Here is a 20,626-nt window from a genome sequence, read left to right as displayed (position 1 = left end):
TATATTACTATATCTCATAATATATTTGCATTCAAAATAATAAGCATTTTTTTTAAACAGAACACTTAAAATATTTTCAATTAATTTGATACTTCCATGTGTTAAGTAGGCTTCCAAAAAAAATATTATTTCCTGCTTGAAATTGGATCCTCAGATTTGTTGACCATTTGTTCTATTTATCATAATAAGATACTAATATTTGTAACATACTATAAAGTCTTGAATTAATTTTAATTTCTTTCTCATTTCATTGCAAGTGACCAATTACAAGAATTTGGAAAATTAAACAGTGCATGGTGCAGAGTCTGGCTCTGTTATTGTTCATGCCCTCTGTATGCACCAATCTCCTGCAATTTAAAACTGTTACTCCATAGATACAATTTTATAATAAAAGTGAAAAAAGTTAACTACATTCAGATTTCAATAACAAATTTTTTGGTTCTCTCTTAAATTTCTTTTGCAGGGATAATATTCACACCATGCCAATGTTTCAAATAAATGATAAAGAAAGAGATATAATATATATAAATATATAAACATTAAATTCAATTATGGCTAGTTCTAATTTGTACTGCATTAAAAAGACATTGAGCCGGGAATTACTATTCTACCTTCATTTCACTTTGATATTACTCATAATTCAGAAGTTAAAAGGATGATGTCATGATGAACCTTGTACAGAAAGTTAAGGTAAATCAAAGTAGGTATTTCTCTGTCTATGCATCATGCCATGAAGGCACATTGGAGCTTGAAACTAAACTTACATGCATCCTTCATTTTGTGGTTAGACTGTAGACTTTATGGGCCAGATTCATGGACTAGCTCCTTGGTTTTTCACTATGTTCCCAAGTAATGATCATCATTAATACAGTAGATTAATTTTACAAATTGCAACAGTAAGATAAATGTTAGTTTTCATAACCATGTGTGTCATTCTCAAGCACAACTATCCTCAAATACAGTGAATATTTATGAAATAGTCATAATTTGTATATGAAGTAAATAAATGTAGCTTTATACTTCAAGTTTCTGGGTACTAACCTCCCATAATACTGTATGTTGAAAGAATGTGGGTCATGCTTTCTGCAGGGAAGGTGGTTATTAGCCCCACTGCACTCAGTACAGAGCCAATAAGAGCCACCTTGCGGTATGAATACTTCCGGATGAGAGGGCCTACAAACAGACCTGAGGGCACAGACAATGATAAAATATACTGAGCAAGTAAAATATTGGTAAGTGCTGAAAAGTTGTATAGAACTAAAATAAAACTCCACACTTACTTAAGGTTGGCACTAAATAGAGATCAACATGTACTTTATTTCCAAGGAAAGATACCATATCCATTTGATGGCAGGTTGAGTGGGCCCCTGATATATTCTGGATTTGGTGGAGAAGAGAATAATCCTACCCCTGCTGAGACTCAAACCAAGATTATCCAATCTTTTGCTAATACAGTAAAACTTGGTTATAGCAACATCGGTTTCTGCGACACCTTGTCTATTGCGTCAAATATTCAATGGTATGAACTAATTCCTCATAAAGCAATTGTTTTTATACCTTGCTTAGTACGGGGTGAGTGCAGGTATAGCTCCATTTTTTTTTTTTTGACCTCGGCACTTGATGGAGGTTGAGTGGTCAGCTTCAAGTCCATGTCGTTTTACACCCGAGGAAAGAGCCCCCGATACCCACTGGATAGAAGCGTTGGAGACTGGGTGATTAATGACTATTTAGCAGCTGGTAAAATGAGAACTGGCAAGATGAAATCGAAGAAGTAGAAGAAAATGTACCCCCGTGTCATTTTGTCCATCATAAATTCCACGTTATCTGGTCAGGGATCGAATCCGGGCAGCAGGCTTGAGCAGGTCCTGATAGTATAGATCAAGTTAACAATCAACTGGTCTAAAGTGATCTAAGTTTTATAGACAACGCAAATTCGAAACAATATTAAGCATTATGGGTCAACCCGAATTCATGAGAGAAGCATGTGACTCCACCACCAAAGTCAAGATATGAGGCGGGGGGGCTCAGATTTGGTTCATACCAGAGAAGTTGATTGTTGCATCTAAGGCGCTTATAATGATTGAAGCTCCTGTAGTTGCCACTCCCATGTCCCGGAGTTTGTCTCCAAACAACAGCCCAAATGAAGGCTCAATGGAACGTGTTGAGAGCTGGAACATACAGTTATTGTTACCAGGCATACCAAATGAAATTGAAGGTTCAGTGCAAAAACGGGGTGGCTCCAGTTCTGTCCAAAATTTACCTTATAATCACGGATGCTGGCAGGTGGAGAGGGGAACTAGACATTTATCCATCCTGGATTTATGGAAAGTGATTAAAATTGAAGAAAAATACATAAAGGTAAAAATTAAAATTGTCCCTGCGCTTAACTAATTAAGCACTACACCATGAAGACGCATGGGGGAGTGGTATATAAATCCACGTATTATTTAAGTCGGAACTAGTTGGAGGTAAGTGGTCAGCTTCACGTCCCGGCCGCTTTATCCGGGTAAAAAGCCCCCGATACCCATTGGAGATGAGGCTGAGTAGACCCCAGAACTGGTCTGCACGACTCGGAGAGAAAAATTTTGCCTCCACTGAGATATAAACTCCGACCCCTCGGAAGTTCAGCCCGTAGCCAATCGCTATAGCGCCGTCGCTACCTCAGCTCGCAGAAAAAAAAATGCCAAATATTAGTATAAAGAATGAAAAGCGTTTAGAAATTATTCTTCTATCCCGAATACCTTGGAACGATCAGTAGAAATGGAATTAAACGGCTCACACGTAAGTTTGTAAGCACACGTATTTTCTGGCTACAATTCTCGAGGCGCCCATGTTTACATTATTTCATACATTTAAAATATCGCATAATGGAGAATCTAGCCGCCACGTCTAGTGCAGTTTTAAATCATCAGTGATTTTCGGGGCATATAGCTCAGTGTTTCGCCACGAAACGCCACTATACATGTCGAAGCAAAACCTGCTGTAGTAAAGGCGGTTTCCAATAGTGGCCCAGATATTTTGTCATTGAGAGATTATAATTCATAATAATGGAAGTGCCGACAGTGAACCACGTGTGGAAAGTGGAATTAAGTATTCAAAGAAGATAAAAGGTGGAAATATAAAGTGACAAAATATGGAAAACAGAACAGGAACCACACGCATGCGCGCAAGCACTCTCGCTTGAGCGGTAAAACTGGTATCCATAAATGAGACAACATAAAATTTGCAGAGAATTTGCAACGACTGAGATAATTTTAAACGTTTTAAATGTCTTATTCTCCTTTTTTTCGCTTAGAGAGGGGTGGAATCCAGCTGGGTCCACTGATTGGCCTATTGTACTTGCCCCGGGTGATTATGATGATGGAGAATTTGGTGGAATGAAGATTGGCAGGGTAAAGCGAAGTACTCGGAGAAAACCCGCCCCAGAGCCACTTTGTCTACCACAAATCCCACTTGAGCAGACCCGGGATCGACCCGGGCCGCCGCGGTGGGAAGCCAGCGACTAACCGCTTGAGCTATGGCGCGGCCTTTTAAATCACGTTATAAGTTACCTCTGATTATTTCGTGTCTTATTTGTCATCCCATTAACACAACTGTTTGTTTCTTGTTTATTTGGCCATATTTTCTTACTGTATCGGCTACAGAACATCAAATAGGATAATTTTGCATAAGGCGATTCCGTAGTGTAAGGGGAAGAAGCGGCTGTGCCCTGCCCCCTATCTGACAAACACTACAAAAGAAGAAACGAGAACAATCATCTTCCTGGCCGAGAACTGTGCCTGGGAACTCCAAATATGAAGCAGAACAGCTACAAAACTGCGCTGTTGAATCCTTCATTACAATTACAAGATGAAGTATCGTGGTGGTGGTGTAATCCGACCTTCGTCACCGTTCATTTTACAAAGGTCACATGGGCTGTTCGAGGCATGGGCACCTACGAGGGCGAGGCAAACTAAGCAGGTCCCCCCCTCAGCATTTAAAAGAATCAGAACTGAAGAAATTTAAAATTATTTTAATCAGTAGAAATGGTCTTAGAGGGCTTAAATATAAGTTTATAAGCACATTTTCTGGCTCCCCTTCTTGAAAAAAATCTTGACAGCACCCATGCCTCTAAGTCATACATAAATAAATCCAACCACAACACTATTATGCAAGGCCGTATAAATTTGCTGTCGGTGTTGCTGTCGTTGCTACTATTATGCTTTAGAAGAATTCTGAAGTTCTGTGCCTAAGTTCCATGTCATGATATACCTAGAATTCCACGCTTTCTCAATCTTGACTCTCACTGGAGATGAATCGTCACCTTCAGGATCCATCTTCTTTATTTTTCTTTTTTGGCGCTACAGCCCCAATTTGGGCATTGGCCTATCTCCATGAAACTATCCGTTTCACTTCGGGTTACTAGATCCTAGATGTACTTCTTTTGGCTTATTTTGGACTTCACCCATCGTCTGGTATGTAAAAGACAAAACACCACGACGTTTCGGAGACTGGATTTGTCTCCGTCTTCAGGTGAAAACTTTTGTCTTTTACATACCAGACGATGGGTGAAGTCCAAAATAAGCCAAAAGAAGTACAGTATATACCATCGTCAGAATCTTTTCAAGTCTAGATCTTAGATGTTCGGTAGGACTCCTTGGACGGATAATCAGCTCGTCGCAAGGCCTCTGCCTGTACACAAACAGAAAACCGCACATACACACACAAATACTAAACATCCATGCCCTGAGTGGGATTCGAACCCACGATCCCGGCTTCCGAGCAAGCGAAGACAGTACATACCTTAGACCGCTCGGCTACCGTGACCGGCATCAATCTTCTTTACCTGGAGGTAAAGAGCCCCGACACCCACTGGACAGAAGGGTAGGCGAGTTTCAGAGCCGGTCTGAACGGAAGCTGAAGATAAAAAGTTCTGGTCCTTATAAGAATCGAATCTTCCTGCCCCTAGTGTCATTTGACTGAGCTATCCTGACTGGCAGTGATAGTGGTGGGTGCAGCAGCAGCAGAACGCTTCAAGTGTCCTTGTTTTGGAAATTGCTGAAATTGGTTTGAATATTTATGGAATAATTTGTATTTAACTCTTTGGGAACTGAGGCAGAAATGCAACTACTTACGTTGACCAACATAACTCCGACGACGACCATCCACCCCCACCCCCCATCGGGAGCCACCAGCTTGCGACCTTCCTTGTCCACTGCTCCCATACTGATAATCTGTAAACAACGAAAGCTAATTATAATTACGAGGTAATGCGGCTATATTTATCTTCCAAACACCACTACAAACCTATTTTACAGGGCTTACGTGACGAAACAAATAGCCTTATCATTTAAGGATGTCGTGGTTTTCACATTATGACCTCCACGACGTCAGTCTACACTGCACGGCCGTACAGTGCGGAGCGGTGCGGAGATCTGGGACTCTGAAATCGATCTCTCGCGCACGCGGGAATGGCGAACGCGTGGTTCAGTGATTCGCGGCAAGCTCTCAGGCGATCGAACTGAACAAATTGATTCTACCTGTGAGGCCTATATTTTATCCTTACGGTGTGAATTTCAGTTATGGCACAGACTTGTATATTTCGAATATGGTCTTTATTGAGTTATGACAACATGTGTTGTAGCAGGTGGTTGCCGTTGTTTCGGAAGAACCTATTATCCCAGCCATTACAGACGGCGCCTTCCTCTGAAGCAGCAAGACCGGGATCTAAGTATTCGCCCTGATGAAACCCTCAAATCTGATATACTATACTAACAAGCGTAATTCTGTGGTGGATTTCAGAATTCTGAAACCAATTTAAAAAAAAAAAGTCATGTGTTTTGACCTGAATATACGGTAGACCCACTGTTTTGCCGCATATACCACGCGTATCTTCTACAAGTAATTGAGTAGGAAAGTGCAGAGGAAACAATTTCGTTTCTACTCGTATTTGCATTTTTTTGCAGTAATTTGTAGAAACGTGCTGCTTACATTTTCAGGGAACCGAAACGTCGGTAAAGATCTAGCAGAGTACACTGTGTCACATCCCGGGTAACAATAATCTCCATAGCCACTTCTGTGAGGACGAAAAATCTCACAACGTAGCCATATCAACATTCATTATTGTCCATCTCCAAATTGGTAATCCTAGGCCACACAGGTCATACCCGATGTCCGCACAGAACTCGCATCCAGGACCTCCAGAACAAGGCGCACAAATGCAAAACAATAAAAAGTCCGGAGCAGCGTTTTAAATCGACTGTCTGCAGACAATCGTACTGACTGCACCGATCTCTCAATGTAGCAGCTTAATTAGCATATGAATGAGCATTGCTGCTCTGCCCAATAGCACGTCAAGTGTTCTGTAATTCGTGTTAATATGCTGTGTTTGAGAATAGGACATTTAACGGTACACAGGGGCTTCATAAAATACAGTTTTGGAAGGGAATTCATGTTTCTATCCGTAAGTTTCAGTCCAAAACAATTTAATGTATCTGATTAACTCTGGCACTGTTCGGTCCTATATTAAATTTAATTTTGGCACTTTCAGTTTAATAATAATGAGCTGCTTTATTTTGAAGTAAAAAAGTATGAAATGCAGCCTATACGTAGCTTACGAAATTCGGTATCTTCAATAACTTTTGTTTCAAGACTCAACACACTCATGGAGAAAGAATATACAACAGAAAATGTGTTTTGGTTTTCTCTAAAAGTTTTGATGGAAACATTTTTTTACTGTGTTATACAGTTACCGACATAATGAGGAGCTTCATAACTTGTGCTCTTCTCGAAATATAACTAGCAGTGGCGGCTCGTAGGTAAAACTAGTGTTTGTGCTGCTCCAGAAAATTTGTAGCCTTTGTTTTAAAATTGTATGAAAGGAAACAAACAAGTATAAAAAGAGAATTTATTCAGAAACTTGATAAAATCCTAAAAGAACAAAATCAAACATTTGTTTACTTACTTTAACCTAAATTGTTACAGTTCAAGCTTAATCTATTCATTTAAAAATGAAATCCATTCTTCTTGTTTTAATTTGCGCGAAAAGATCAATAATTTTCTCCTTGATCTCTGGATGACAACTGTGGAAATTGTCTCCATTGAAAGCACTGCAAGCGCATTTAGTCTTTCCGAATTCACGGTGCTTCTTAGAAAAGCTCTGCCTCTGATGTAGTCATGGGAACTGTCAAGAGGATATTTATCAGTTTCGTAATTTCACTAAAAACATCATCTACAATATTTTCCAATATAAATTTCAGCAGCTCAATTAATGTGCAATGTTCATGAATGTCAGACTTACAATAGAATACTTTTAGTTCATAAATACAAACCACTCCGTCCAGTGTGACATGTAAGTTTTTACTACGTTAAAACTTATCTCCCTTACATGTTTCGGTCCTTACGGACCATCTTCAGAGGGAACATCATTACAAACTGGAAACTACCATCACAATAGGTGTTTGATTTAAAATACATACACTTATATCCTATAATGCACAGTATGCTTAAAGTCGAACGTTTCACAATCACAGCAGCTTCCTGGTGTTCTAAAGTTTTTAAAAGTTTCTAGATGTTATTTAAAAAACCTTTATTGTCAATAGTTAAAATTTTTAAACCACGTTAGATTCGTGTCCGTACTCCTATCGTCCTTCTTGTACGGAGCAGATTTTGTGCCGCCTGTCTATCTTGATGAGGAGGTTCTTGATGTCTTCTAATATTAGGTCCTACACTACAGCGGCTCGTTAGACAAACTCGATCCTTACACATTGAAAGAAGGAATTCTGCCATCACGAAATTGTATAAGTTTCAAGACACGTTATATCATACATGCTATTTATTTAACCTCATCAGTTGATATAACAACGTTTAATGATATGACATTCAGACTGATAAATATAAGAAACAAAAATATCTTAACACGCGTTACATTACCTTCTTCCCTTCTTATCTTCAGCCTTGAGATCCAGTTTGCATAGTCAATATTACAATATTTGTTACCTCACTCAAAGTTATGCTTAACAGATGGTCCCCGCAGTTCAGAAATACACTACACAAATATGTTAAATATTTCAAGGCACTTCCAACACATTTCACCGTTTCACTGTAGTACATAAACTCGTTCACAGGGAATGTCCAAGCTTCTAACACACAGTAAACATAAGCCCGAAATGCTGAGCCAGTTCTAACCCGCCTACGGCCAAACATGTGTTCTCTCCTTATCTTCAAGGCCGACAGGGGAAATGAACCGTAAAGGTGGGGGGGGGGGTTGTGCTCATGGACCACCTACAATTGGTACAAATACAAAAACTTCGCGGAATACAGGCAGTGCTGCAACCGTGCCAATAATCAGTACTAAAGAAACTTTTAGATTTTGTTATTTATCTGCGGTTTGGCCTTCTCAACGAGTACGCACACTTTTTGTCCCGCGGCAGTCCGTGAGATATCTTGTAAACAAAATCGGTGTCGTCAAGGGTCGGGGGGGAGACAGACATCTCTCCCTGAAGATTTAAAAAAAGAAGTCTCCTGGTATATGCTAGAGAAGTGGTTCCCAAACCCAGGGCCGCAACCCGAACTTAAGACTAGTGGGTTGCTAAGTCCCAAAATATTAATCGAACATGGTGGCTAATGTAATTATGCGCTTACGAAGTGTAAACAAAAACAAAAGATAACGCTATCCCTGTAACAGGCCGTGGAGGCCCATAGGGTTGTGAGACGTCAAGGCTCCCACATTTTCTAGACAGTCGGCTTACAGATGGCGGTAAGGTTGTGAGCCTTACGCGCCGGCCGCTCTTTATCCCCCCCCCCCACAAGATTCCTGGTACTCATTTCTGTTAGAGACTGAGTTGACCCCAGGGCCGTAGTGCGACTGGAAGGATTAGATCAACTGAAAGATCCAATGATATCGGGAATCGAACCCGCGACCTTCCAACTTGTAGCATAGTGCCTTGACCAACTGCGCTGCAAGTGTAAGCAATCCCAACAATAACTTATTTACTATTATGTCAAGGCCGTACCAAAACTCAGGCGGTTAATCGCCGGCTTCCCAGCGCGGAGATCTGGGTTTGGGATTTGTAAGTGACAAAGTAGCACTGGAGTAGGTTTTCTCCGACAACTTCGGATTCCCCAGCCAATTCTCATTCCACACTCATCATCTATCGCCCGTGGCTGGTACAATAAGGCAATTAGTGGCCGATGTACCAAGTAGACTCAGTCTCACCCCACTCCAAGAAACTAAAAAAGAACTCTACTAGTATGTTATAAATCTACCGCGAACTTCTGGGGTGCTGACTAGGTACAGGTGTCATTTGGGTCACAAGGCAAAGTGAATTTAAACTCGCGTCGTGAGCAGGAAAGCCTGGGAGCCATACCTCTAAGGAGATCAGTAAATAGAGTCTAAAATAGCTTTTAAGTTTACAGACACATTTTCCGGCTACCCCCTCTCCCCTTAGGGAGACAGTTCTGGCGGCACTCATGGAATTGGCCCAAGTTGGTCTATGAGCACTCAATTTGTCCCCTGAAAATTATCATTTCGTCAAAATCACACGCACGCACGCGCACACACACCACAAGTGGCTGGTATTCTGGGCCCATTTCAAGTTGCAGTGTACTCACTTAACGACGCTGTTAGTAACTCAGACTATACAGTTTCGAATGATAGGAAGAATTGTGAATAATGAATTGGAAGGAACGTGAAAGGAAGTGGCTGTGACCTAATTTGAGTTACTATTCGCCATATTTCGAGATATTAATTTTCCTGATATACTGTTTATATTATAACTAGGGACCGGATTTTTATGCCCTAATAATCCCTTAAATATGTATGCATTTATGCAATAAAAACTTCCGAAATATGCATTAAAATATGCACATAAAAATTTATACCAAATATTAAAATTGATTTTACATTATTTTAAGACTAACAAATCAATATTTAAGTTCATTTTATGTAATCACTGAATGATTCATTTGCAATAAAAAGCTATACTTAAATACAAATCATGCAACAAAGCAAAGATATTTCATTACAAATTTAAAAAAAAACAATGGTACTCATATTTAGCTCTCCGAACTTTCAACTTCTCTTCTGTTGCAGTTCACAATTACTAAATGTTTTAGGTTTTCCATAGTTAGTCGCCTCCTACTGTCTCGTAAGATGTCCTTATATAGGGAAAAACTTCTTTCCACCTCACAGGAACTTAGGGGCGCATGTACAAAAGCCGCTATTTGCTCCACTGTTAGTGACTTTTTACTTGGCAGTTCAGTACGATTACCGGCTAAAGTTTCTTCAATTTCACAAATTTGTTCATATCCTGGATTTTTTGAAAGAATGCTGTGTACTTTTTCCTTTACTACTTCACCGACTCTTCCAGGAACCGAATTCAATTTGGAAACAGTGGTTGGAACACACTTAACGACTGATACAAAGTAGTGTTGCTATTGCTTGCCTCCAGTGAGGAAATGGCGGATGGAAGATGAGAGGAGTGAGCAGATATATAGGAAAGATTAGTTTCTAGTTCTGCGTTTTTTAGTACATCTTGGGCAATTTGAATTGATGCTGCACTTTTGGGATCAAATGTATTCACGACATTCCTAACTGTTTCTAAATGTTCGGTATAATAACTCGCTGCACACAGCCACGTGCCCCAGCGCGTTAAAATTGGTTCTGGCGGAAGTGGAACGCTCGGTGCTACTGCTTTGAAGGCTTCTTTTCTGTATGGCGCTTTAACAAATACCTTCTTCACAGAAGACACCAACTTGTCAACAAGCGGAAAATTTGCACGAATTGTTTCTGCAACACGGTGCAACCCATGGGCAAGGCAAGTCAAATGTGTCATATTTGGAAATATAACTTTAAGAGCAGTACCGGCTTTCATCATATAACTTGCGGCATCAGTCACAAAGAGCAATACGCGCTCATACTGAATGCCATTCGGCCATAGTAAATTCATGGAATTGATAAAAAATTCGGAAACTGCGGAGCTATTTGTGGTTTCAAATTGCTCTACCGCAAGAAGATATGGGGTAGATTGTTCATTCTTATTAAGGGATCCAACTATACAATTTGCAATAAACCGTCCCTCACAATCTTGTGTTTCGTCGATTGATACCCACACAAAATTATCTTGAATCTTATCTCTAATGCTTTCAATTGTAAGATCGTAACACTGCTTCACGTAATTTTTGCGCACAGTAGATTCATCCGGCACTTTGCACTGTGTATACTTCTCTATGAAGTTTCTCAGAGTAGGATTGGTTAGTTTCCACAGCGGAATATCTGCCGCTAAAAAGGCTTCGCATAAATCAAAGGAAAACTGTGAAAAACTATTATTAGAAAATTCACTAAGCAATTTTTGAACAGGAGCACTTTTCGTGGATTTAATTTTAATATTCTCTTTGTGTATATTAGTGTTCAAATGCTGAAGCACTTGAAAGCGTTTTTCACAACCAACTGTTTTCTCACACGCTCGGCAATAAAGAATTTCGTTATCCGTACTTATCATCTCTCCTTCGAACTCCCGCTGATACAGCTGTAATTTAGTTTTCTGACTTACTTTCACTTTCGGCATGACTACAGAAAGCTAAACAAACTTAACTACAGACTAGTCACCACTAATGTGAATGGCCCCCAGCTTCAAATGAAGAAGCGTAACGAACCTCATGGAGACTTCGGAAATAAATAAGTGAAGTCCCTTATCGGTTGAATAGTATTACGTTGATAGCGGCTACATGTGAACGCTTCCGACTAATCTCTTCGCGGCCACTTTGATGGTACGCGGATGAGGCAAGTTACGAGTAGAGGGATCGGGGAAGTCCCGTCCTGGGTATTGCATCAGAAACATGAATCATGACAAAATGTTGAGTCAAATATGCAACATATTCTAATACGGAAAAGAAAAATTGTATACACACGACCATGATTGAAAATTTGAACATAAAATTAAAAAATATATATGATAAACATTTTAAAAAGGAAATATGCAGTATAAATAGAGATCTTCGAAAATATGATGCTTATTCATAAAACAGGCAAAATATGCATTTATATGCACCATCAAACCATGTCCAAAATTTAAGAAATGAAGTAATTCATACATATATCCAAACGAGCATACTTTCTGGTTGCAAGAAAGAAATATACATTTGCATTAAAATCCGGTCCCTAATTATAACGAGATACAGATTACACCCTAAATATATTTAGTTTACTTCCTTCTGCTGATTACATGTTCTTATAAAAACCCAGACATGTTCCTGTCATAAATAATCAAATCCCGGGGGTGTACCATATTAAAGGAAAACTTTACAATTCATAAATAAATATATATAAAATATAAAGGATTAAAACTAATATTATGTTAAAATCCATATATGTAGGCTGTAAAGTAAAGTACATTTGTTCCTGTACTTAACTAATTAAGCACTATGCCATAAAGGCGTATGGGGGAGAGAATATATAGGTACACGTTTTCTTGACTTCGGCACCACTTGGAGGTGAGCGGTCTGCTTCACGCCCCAGCAGCTTTATCCCGGGAAAGGAACCCATGGTACCCATTGTATAGGAAGCTGGGTGGGTCCCAGTACCACTCTGGGCGATGTTGAGAAGAAGAAATTCTTGGCTCTGCCGGGACTCGAACTCTAACCCCTCAGTCGTCCAGCTTGTAGCTAGCCACTATACCGACGGCGCTATCCCAGCTCCCCATTCTTGAAACAAGTACTAAACTTTATTTTGGGTGGCTACCACACATGAATTATGACAAAGCAACGGATATCAATGTGAAACTACAAAGACGTTGATACACACAAGGTACAATTATTAGACAGTAAAGCCGGGTCCAGACTTGTTGCGTATCCCTGTATCGTATCTCCGTTGCGTATCGTCCAATGCAACGCGACAAAATTTGGCGTCCAGACTTGTTGCGTATCTCCCTTGCGTATCAACCGATGCAACGCGATAAAATTTCTCCTTGGCAACGAAGAAATGAATCTCAGTCTGTAGCCAGATTTCAGTCAGCATTGACTACACCCAACCTGACGGTAGCAGCGGCCGCGTACATCTATCTTCACTATGCTATAAAGGGAAGAAGAACAAAATCACGACGTTTGTGGATATCACCGATCTATGCCAGTAGGAAAGTATACAATGGGTCCAATCTTTTGGCGGACTTAAATTTTCAGTCAGTCAGTGGGATGTACAAAAATTTCACAAGGATGCATCCGTCAGATTGTAATGTTCTGTGTTTAGGGGATTCCAAATAACATCCCTCTTTTTATATTCATCAATTAAATATATAATGCTCTCCTTACTCCACTCCATTCAGAGCATATAAACAGAGAATCACAAACAGAAGAACGCACACTGGTGATGACTACACTCCAACTGTCTGGAGCTGATAAGCAAGCGCGATGCAGCCGCCTACACGTCCAGACTGGCACCACTGCAACCCGAGTCGTCCCTTTGATGCGACGGGAAAAGACCGCCAAGCGAGCGAACAGCCCGTTGCGTATCATTTTCCAACGGAAGGATGATACGGGGTACCGTCCACACTGATACGATACGGGGATACGCAACAAGTCTGGACCCGGCTTAAAAGAACCTCATACCTCCAAAGGAGGTCACTGAGCAAAATTGCAGACGTTTGCCGCCCAACAGCAGTCACTAATACCTCCCGTAGATGGGGGAAGCATTATAGATACTTCTCAGCCAGTAGAGCCGGTCTCGCTGGCTGGGCGGGACTGATGGTAAGTACCAATACCGGCAGGATATAGAGGCTGGTAGAAATCATAAGAGGGAAGCACAATGGACCACTACAGGTCTAGGTGCATGGGAAAACCCACCCTCTCTAATAACTAACTAACTAAACAGTAACGTTATGAAAGAGACGCTACTTAAATACTATAAGCTTGTGGCAATACCAGATCATCCCTAAGGATATAAGTGCTGGGCACTTAACAAAACGACAGAAGGTAGATGAAAGCATTAGGCTCAGAATTTGAACAGATATTCCCTAATTGAATTTTGGATTCCAAGGAGTGGACAGTACACAGAAATTGCAGAGAGAGCAATACATTTTCTGATGCCATTTGCTACGATGTTCGAACGATGTAGGAACATCGAATAGCTTCAACGTAACACGCATATCCAGCACATCGACATATTCATATCTACTGTAATTTTATCTTTATTCCTTTGTGACATTTCTTCCTGTATACTGTTAGATAAAAAATTTGAATTCCATATTGTGATGCATATGACCATTGCTAAACACATTCTCGTAGTTATGCTCTCAACAATAGAATGACATCCGTTACCGAGTAACGGGTCGCTAAACGCGTTTCCGCAGCAACGAACAAGCGCAGAATAATAGAGAAACTGTTGGAGGTAATGATTTCTATTCGGTCCTTCCTGAAGTTATAAAGAGAAGAGACGTGAGAACGCTCAGTGAGTTCAGAAGCTGTAAGAGAACTGAAACAAGAGGACGAGAATGGAGCGAGTCCTCGGCAGTAGACTGATTGTATATAAGAGTGATTATAAACGAAGGCGTCAATAATTCCAATCCAAAACCCTTTGTTATTAGTCACGGATCCCCAGACAAGTGACAATATAATTTTAAACTTCTTCAGCGTCCACAGCACATCGCTAACACACAGAAAAATCATTGAGAGGTCCTTCAAGACCCTTGGCAATTTTCAAATTGTCTAGGGGAAGCAGCGTTTGGGAACACTAGTCTCAAGAAAAGCAGGCATGACTATGCCCCAGATGTACAGTATATACAATATATACCACAGACAGTGCTGTAACAGTAAAAATGCTGATGTCAGAACGTTCTCTGAGCATTGCCCAATGTTTGGTGTAGATGTTTCCGATGCAGACTCTGACCCCATTGATCTGGTAGCCTTTAGTACCTTTAAATAAGCTTGTTTAATGGGCTCAACTTAGTATTTCCTCTCCTTCCATTTTTTTACTTGATGTAAGAGCCATCCACTAAAAAGTTACACTAGGCCATTATCACCAACCTTCAGCATGACATTAAACAAGCTGCGTTATATATCATATCACTACATCTTACAGCTATTTGTACTGTCTGACAGTAACATTCTAAGCTTTCAGTTTTGCCAGTTCTTTTACAGATCCTCTAAGCAGTTGACATTCTGAATTATTCGTTTGGAAGAATACAGTAGTAGCCTGTTTTGGCAGAGTTTGCTTTTCGTTGGGAGCCTGGAAATAAAAATAACTCGTTGAGTGTGGGATGGAAATCTTGTTTTCCCAAGCACGTCATCAATTACGTCATCTGTTGACATGCTGGCTTTGATTCAGTCCTCTAACATCAGGCATATACAAATTTAAAATTAGAAGAAAGTTTACAGGAATGTAGTATTAGTTTGTAGCAATTATATTCAAACATTACCATCTGTTTTCATGAATACAAAGAATATGCAGTAATCAGATGTAATAAACAGTGTCACTGCATCTCCATTGATGAGGATCAGCCCTGTGTAACAGACCAAACTGAGTATGAACCGTTCCTAATTTACATATAGACACTGATCCGTTTCCGAAATATTGTTTGAAGAGACTCCAGACGATGTGCAGCGTCCAGAATAATAGTCATGTGTATTGTAACATATCATGTGTGACTAGTTTAGTCGGATGTAAGTTATTCACAGGGGTCAGCTGAGAAGCGGATCAATTTCCTAAATGTCTGTATGTTCAGTATATCCTTACAATGGAACATTTCTTATAACTGTGGTACAGCTTTATAGACAAAAGAGAAAGAAAGAAGGAAAAATACCTTTTTTTTTGCAGATGTCTCACCTCAACGAAAACAGATTTAACGTTCAAATTCTTACTATTATTGCTTATCTATAGTCTTCTGTCTCCTAAACATACATTTCAACATCTTTTTAGGTAATACTCATATTGGGGTATATAAATAAAATCGAACAGTATATGTCTTAGGGAACTGATAATGAATATTTCACCACCTGTGGTGCCTGTTAATGGAATGTCGAAAAAAAGGACACACATTCTTCAGTATTGCTCTTCTTTGTTCTGACACGGGATCCACACGTTTGGGGTTTCAGCAATTTTCAAGCAAGACGCGCACACATGACACTTTGTGAAAGATGGGGAATCACCTATCTGGTCTAACCAATCAGGATATAAATCACAAGTGCCACTGGGAGCTAGGCATTGACCACTACAGATCTTCATGAAGCGTCTTCACAGTACTGTGGTTTTGTAATTTAACTGTGGCAAAGAGGCTGAGATCAGTTTACAAGAATGCAAAAAGTGAAATCTAGTGCCAGGTCCCATTAACTTCAGCGCAAATTCAAAGCTGTATTCAATCCTGATGTGAAACTTATCTTCTGTCAGTCATATGGAAAAATCTACTGTCACACATCAGCATCCTCAAATCATGCAATATTTACGTGGAAGCAATCATACTGCTACACTGTCATCTTAAAATGCCAGGCAGAAATTAAATCACTAATTGGTGAGTCTTCTGCTATAAGTTGTTTTGGGGACCCATTTCAAGGGCCACTAGTTTTGGAGCTGGACTGTTCATATTCACAAGGCACTGCTCTATGATGGGTAAACTCTGAAATACAGAATATGAGTAAAACCTGAACATACAGACAGCGTTCCGAAACAGCTAGTTCATATTCAGAGGTGCCGAAGACATCTAAACTCGCCCAAATCTCAAAGATCGATTTTCATCCCAGTCACAGTACTTTTTAATATTTATGCTAGTAAAACGTAGCACAGTGCATGTTTCGACCTTGATACTAAATGTGGGCATGAGAGAGCTAGCAAACATCGTCTTTTTTCTTTTTCTTCGTCTTCAGAACACTGAGTATGTGAATTCAAAACAGGTTTGATTCCCTGTAACAGGGCTGCCCAACTGGCAGCATGCAGACTGTAACGGGGCCGGCTATTGGTTTCATGCAGACTGGAACATAAAAGTATATGTTGCTGTCTCATCACCAAAATTTGGGACAAAATCATGACATAAAGAGAGGTAACAGATGTTTTAAAAATGTGGCACAGTTCAGATATTTGGTGACATCGATAACAGATCAAAACCTGATTCAGGAGGAAATTAAGAGGAGATTGAACTCAGGTAACGCTTGCTACCATTCAGTCCAGAATCTTTTGTCTTCTAGTCTGCTGCCCAAAAACATAAAAATTGTAATATAACTCAAATTTTGCCTGTGGTTATGTATGCGTATGAAACTTCGTCTCTGACATTAAGGGAGGGACATAGACTGAGGGTGTTTTGAGAACAGGGTGTTGAGGAGAATATTTGGATCGAAGAGAGATAAAGTGACAGGAAGTTGAAGAAAATGGCATAATGAGGAGCTTCATAACTTGTACTCTTCTCCAAGCATAATTAGAATGATCAAGTCAAGGATGAAATGGGCAGAACATGTAGCATGAATGGGGAGAAGAGGAATGCATATAGGATATTGGTGGATATACCAGAAGGAGAAAGACCACTAGGAAGAGCAAGACATAGGTCGGTGGTATTAAAATGATCTTAGAAAAGGATGGGGTGGTATGGACTGGATCGATCTGGCTCAGGATAGGGACCAGTGGAGGGCTCTTGTGAACACAGTAATGAACCTTTGGGTTCCATAAAATGCTAGGAAGTTCTCAACTAGCTGCATAATTGGCAGCTTCCCAAGAAGGGCTCAGCTCCATAAAGTAAGTTGGTTAGTTTAGTCTCTAAGGCCTCTGATAGATGGGGGAAGCATTATAGACACCGCCAAGCAAGTGGAGGCCGAACTCGCTTGCTCGGCGGGACTGATGGTACACACAATTATCGGTGTCAGATAGAAAATGAAACAGCCACACACGTCCTGTGTGAATGTGAGGCTTTAGCTTCTTTACGACTATGTCACTTGGGTCAGTACTTTATGAAACCAAGTGACTATTTTGACACCCCCCACGTCTAAAATCCTGCACTTCATCCGAAGCGTGGGGTTGCTGAGGGAATAATTAAAATGGGGAAGCACAATGGACCACTGAGGTCTAAGTGCAAGGGCCGAGTAGGCCTACCCCTTCATACATACATACATACAAGTTAGTTAGTTAGTTAGTTAGTTGCACAAAACACTGGAAATCAAGATACAATTAGTCACCAGACAGATTCTGCTGTACCAGAATTGCAATGGATCAGATGAGCTTCTGTCCCCAAATCTGAAATCCAACTGAATCCTTTGTGTAGCTTGATAGATTGTCTTTGCCTTGTTCGACATGTCGTAGAATGACTAATGGATATAGTGGCTTAAGTACACTAGACATACATGTATCTCTAATTATGGTCAGAGAAAGGAGTATGTTCAAACACCACTTGTTGTTGGGCTTATTTATGTTACTGATTCACTTCAATTTTGCATTTTAAACTGCAGTATTTTTTTTACTTGCCATATATCTCCCATGTCCTATTTTGACTTAATCCTTTCATTTACAGTTTCATCTACCAGAAAGCCTCTTTCCATAAGATTTCACAATACAAATTCTGTATGCAATTCTTGTGTTCCTCCTAAGCCCTGCTTACTCACACCTTGTTATAACATCATAAAAATGTTATGTAAATAGTATGTAAAGATGTGCCTTCGTGTGTATGCTTTATTATTTGTCACTGAGAGACTGGAAAGAATAAAAGGAACACATATGACCTTTATATGTTCAAATCCTGTATGACTGCTGTTATGTTCATAATGTTGTGAAGACTTTATGGCCACTCTGTACTACCATTTGGTCAACATAATGCATTTGATCCACTAGCACCTTGAGTCAGTCAGTGGCACATATGGATGCCCTTTGTGGGTCACCAACTAAGATCAACTCAGTTGATTGAAACAGTAACTGAAGAGGTGCTGAGGTGTGTGGGAGCTGAAATCAGTTATCAGTTAAATACGTCATGTGGAAATTTAAGGACAGAAACCCTTTAAATTAACCTTCAATTTGGTGTTTTGTTTTTTATTTTTGTAATGGTTAAGAAAATATATTCTGAAGCCCCTGAATGACTTCTAGATATTCTACACAATAAATGTTGCGTTAAGTAGAATTTTACTGCTACATGGATGTCCTGTTCTCTGATTTATTTTATGAAAAGAGTTTCACAGCATGTCATGATATTAATCTTAAATTTCTTTCTTGAAACTTTGTAGTTTCTTTTGCAGTTATGAATGGGAATTTCAACACCTCTAAGTTTCAGCCTGATCTAGGGAACTGGAAATCCACAATTACTGGCCATCACTGGATTTACAGTATATTACTGCTCCAGAGAATAAGTGTTTAATTTGTTAAACTTTTAGCAATTGCAGTTGCAATTCAGTCTAAGCAGCATTCATGGCTGTGATCCTTTATTGCATATGCAAAAGGAGAACATCATCTCTGAAGGTCCAAGACCAACTTACATTAATTACATTGAAATGGTTGTTCTGATGTTGGAGTCAGGGTTGTAAGTGAACCAGAGCGATTCAGAATGGCGCCCCAATCCATTTTTTCTTTCTTTTCTTTTTTTTTCTTTTGACCTGGCACTTATTTAAAAAATTATATCAAACATGAATACATTTCAGCTTATTCAATTTCTCACCTATCTACATGAAGGAAAAGGTTCTTGAATATACATATTTTGTGTGCTGTTTATCATTCAGTTCTGTGCTTAAAATGTAAAGCTGTCAAATATAAAAAAGAACAGCCACACATTACAATTCATACCAACTTCCTTCAACCCAGAACTGTGTACCAGACTGCTCTAGCACTTTAACTTGAAGGACTACACCTCTGATTACAGGTACCATCGTTCAAACTTAATGCCTCCAATTTACCACATTAATATAGGTTGTACCTTAAATACTCACCTGGCAAGCCTTGAGCTTTCTCAACAGTGCTATCAACTTTGAAATCATTGTGTCCCAAGTGAGACTTGCATATAACAACAGAGTGGTGTAGTAATGACAAATGTTACGTATTATCTGTATTATCTTGCTTGCTACTGGATGATGTCCTTGTGACTAGGTACTCTATACCCCAGGCTACTACACATGTGAAGATCAGCAAAGTCTGGGAGTGAATACAAAGTGGGAAGCTTCCAGACACATCTCGAATAACACCTGTAGATAAACCAAAGCACAGCGAATGTCATACAGAATGAAACAGACAACTGTGCTAACTCATCTGATTCATTTAATTTTCTCTTCAGAAACAGGAGAACACATTCATTAGTCTGACATATACTGGACATTTCTCGTCACCTTATTGTCGTTAAAGAAACATGTTTCAGGAGCTAATTCTGCTTCTGCCATCAGTTACAGAGTATGAAACCTACTAAAATACAAAAAGAAGTTTACCAGAAGGCTTCATAAATGGCAGGACAACTGAAATCACTGTCTGTATTCAGTAAGTAGGAGGCTATTTCAAAAGGGATACATATGTTTAAAATATACTGAATTTAGTATGTGTATGAGACAGAAATTTGTCCCACCTCTATAGAATGTAAAATTATTTACTGTCACAGATCTCTTGATTTTCTTTATTTTTTCTTTTTTGTGCTTAATAAAATAAGAGGGAATCTGTGTTTCCCCACCTGTCTAAATGTAATGAGTCCAAAATTACTAAATACATTTTAATCAC

At 39.6% G+C, this 20,626-nt stretch overlaps 2 protein-coding genes across 6 annotated transcripts in view; both read right to left on the bottom strand.

Annotated features, from left to right (window-relative positions):
* LOC111871182 (monocarboxylate transporter 9) overlaps window positions 1-8,260 on the bottom strand; it is a 38,694-nt gene extending 30,434 nt beyond the window's left edge. For all 3 annotated transcript variants that reach the window (XR_002843989.2, XR_002843988.2, XM_023864087.2), the window contains exons 1-4: window positions 7,912-8,260; window positions 5,115-5,213; window positions 2,042-2,168; window positions 1,042-1,185 (exon numbers count right to left, since the gene is read on the bottom strand). Coding sequence is in view for 1 of the 3 variants with exons in the window: in XM_023864087.2 (XP_023719855.1) it covers window positions 1,042-1,185; window positions 2,042-2,168; window positions 5,115-5,204 (361 nt within the window). In the remaining 2 variants the exon portion in view is untranslated. The remainder of the gene's footprint in view (window positions 1-1,041; window positions 1,186-2,041; window positions 2,169-5,114; window positions 5,214-7,911) is intronic.
* A 10,680-nt stretch (window positions 8,261-18,940) lies between these two features.
* The window catches only part of LOC111871363, a 130,961-nt gene continuing 129,275 nt past the window's right edge, over window positions 18,941-20,626 (bottom strand). For all 3 annotated transcript variants that reach the window (XM_023864444.2, XM_023864437.2, XM_023864452.2), the window contains one exon: window positions 18,941-20,106. In XM_023864444.2, the coding sequence (XP_023720212.1) occupies window positions 19,958-20,106 (149 nt within the window). In that variant the 3' untranslated portion in view covers window positions 18,941-19,957. The remainder of the gene's footprint in view (window positions 20,107-20,626) is intronic.

Source organism: Cryptotermes secundus, unplaced genomic scaffold, assembly GCF_002891405.2.
Source record: "Cryptotermes secundus unplaced genomic scaffold, Csec_1.0 scaffold152, whole genome shotgun sequence".
NCBI classification, from domain to species: domain Eukaryota; kingdom Metazoa; phylum Arthropoda; class Insecta; order Blattodea; family Kalotermitidae; genus Cryptotermes; species Cryptotermes secundus.
This window is presented reverse-complemented; position numbering and strand designations above follow the sequence as displayed.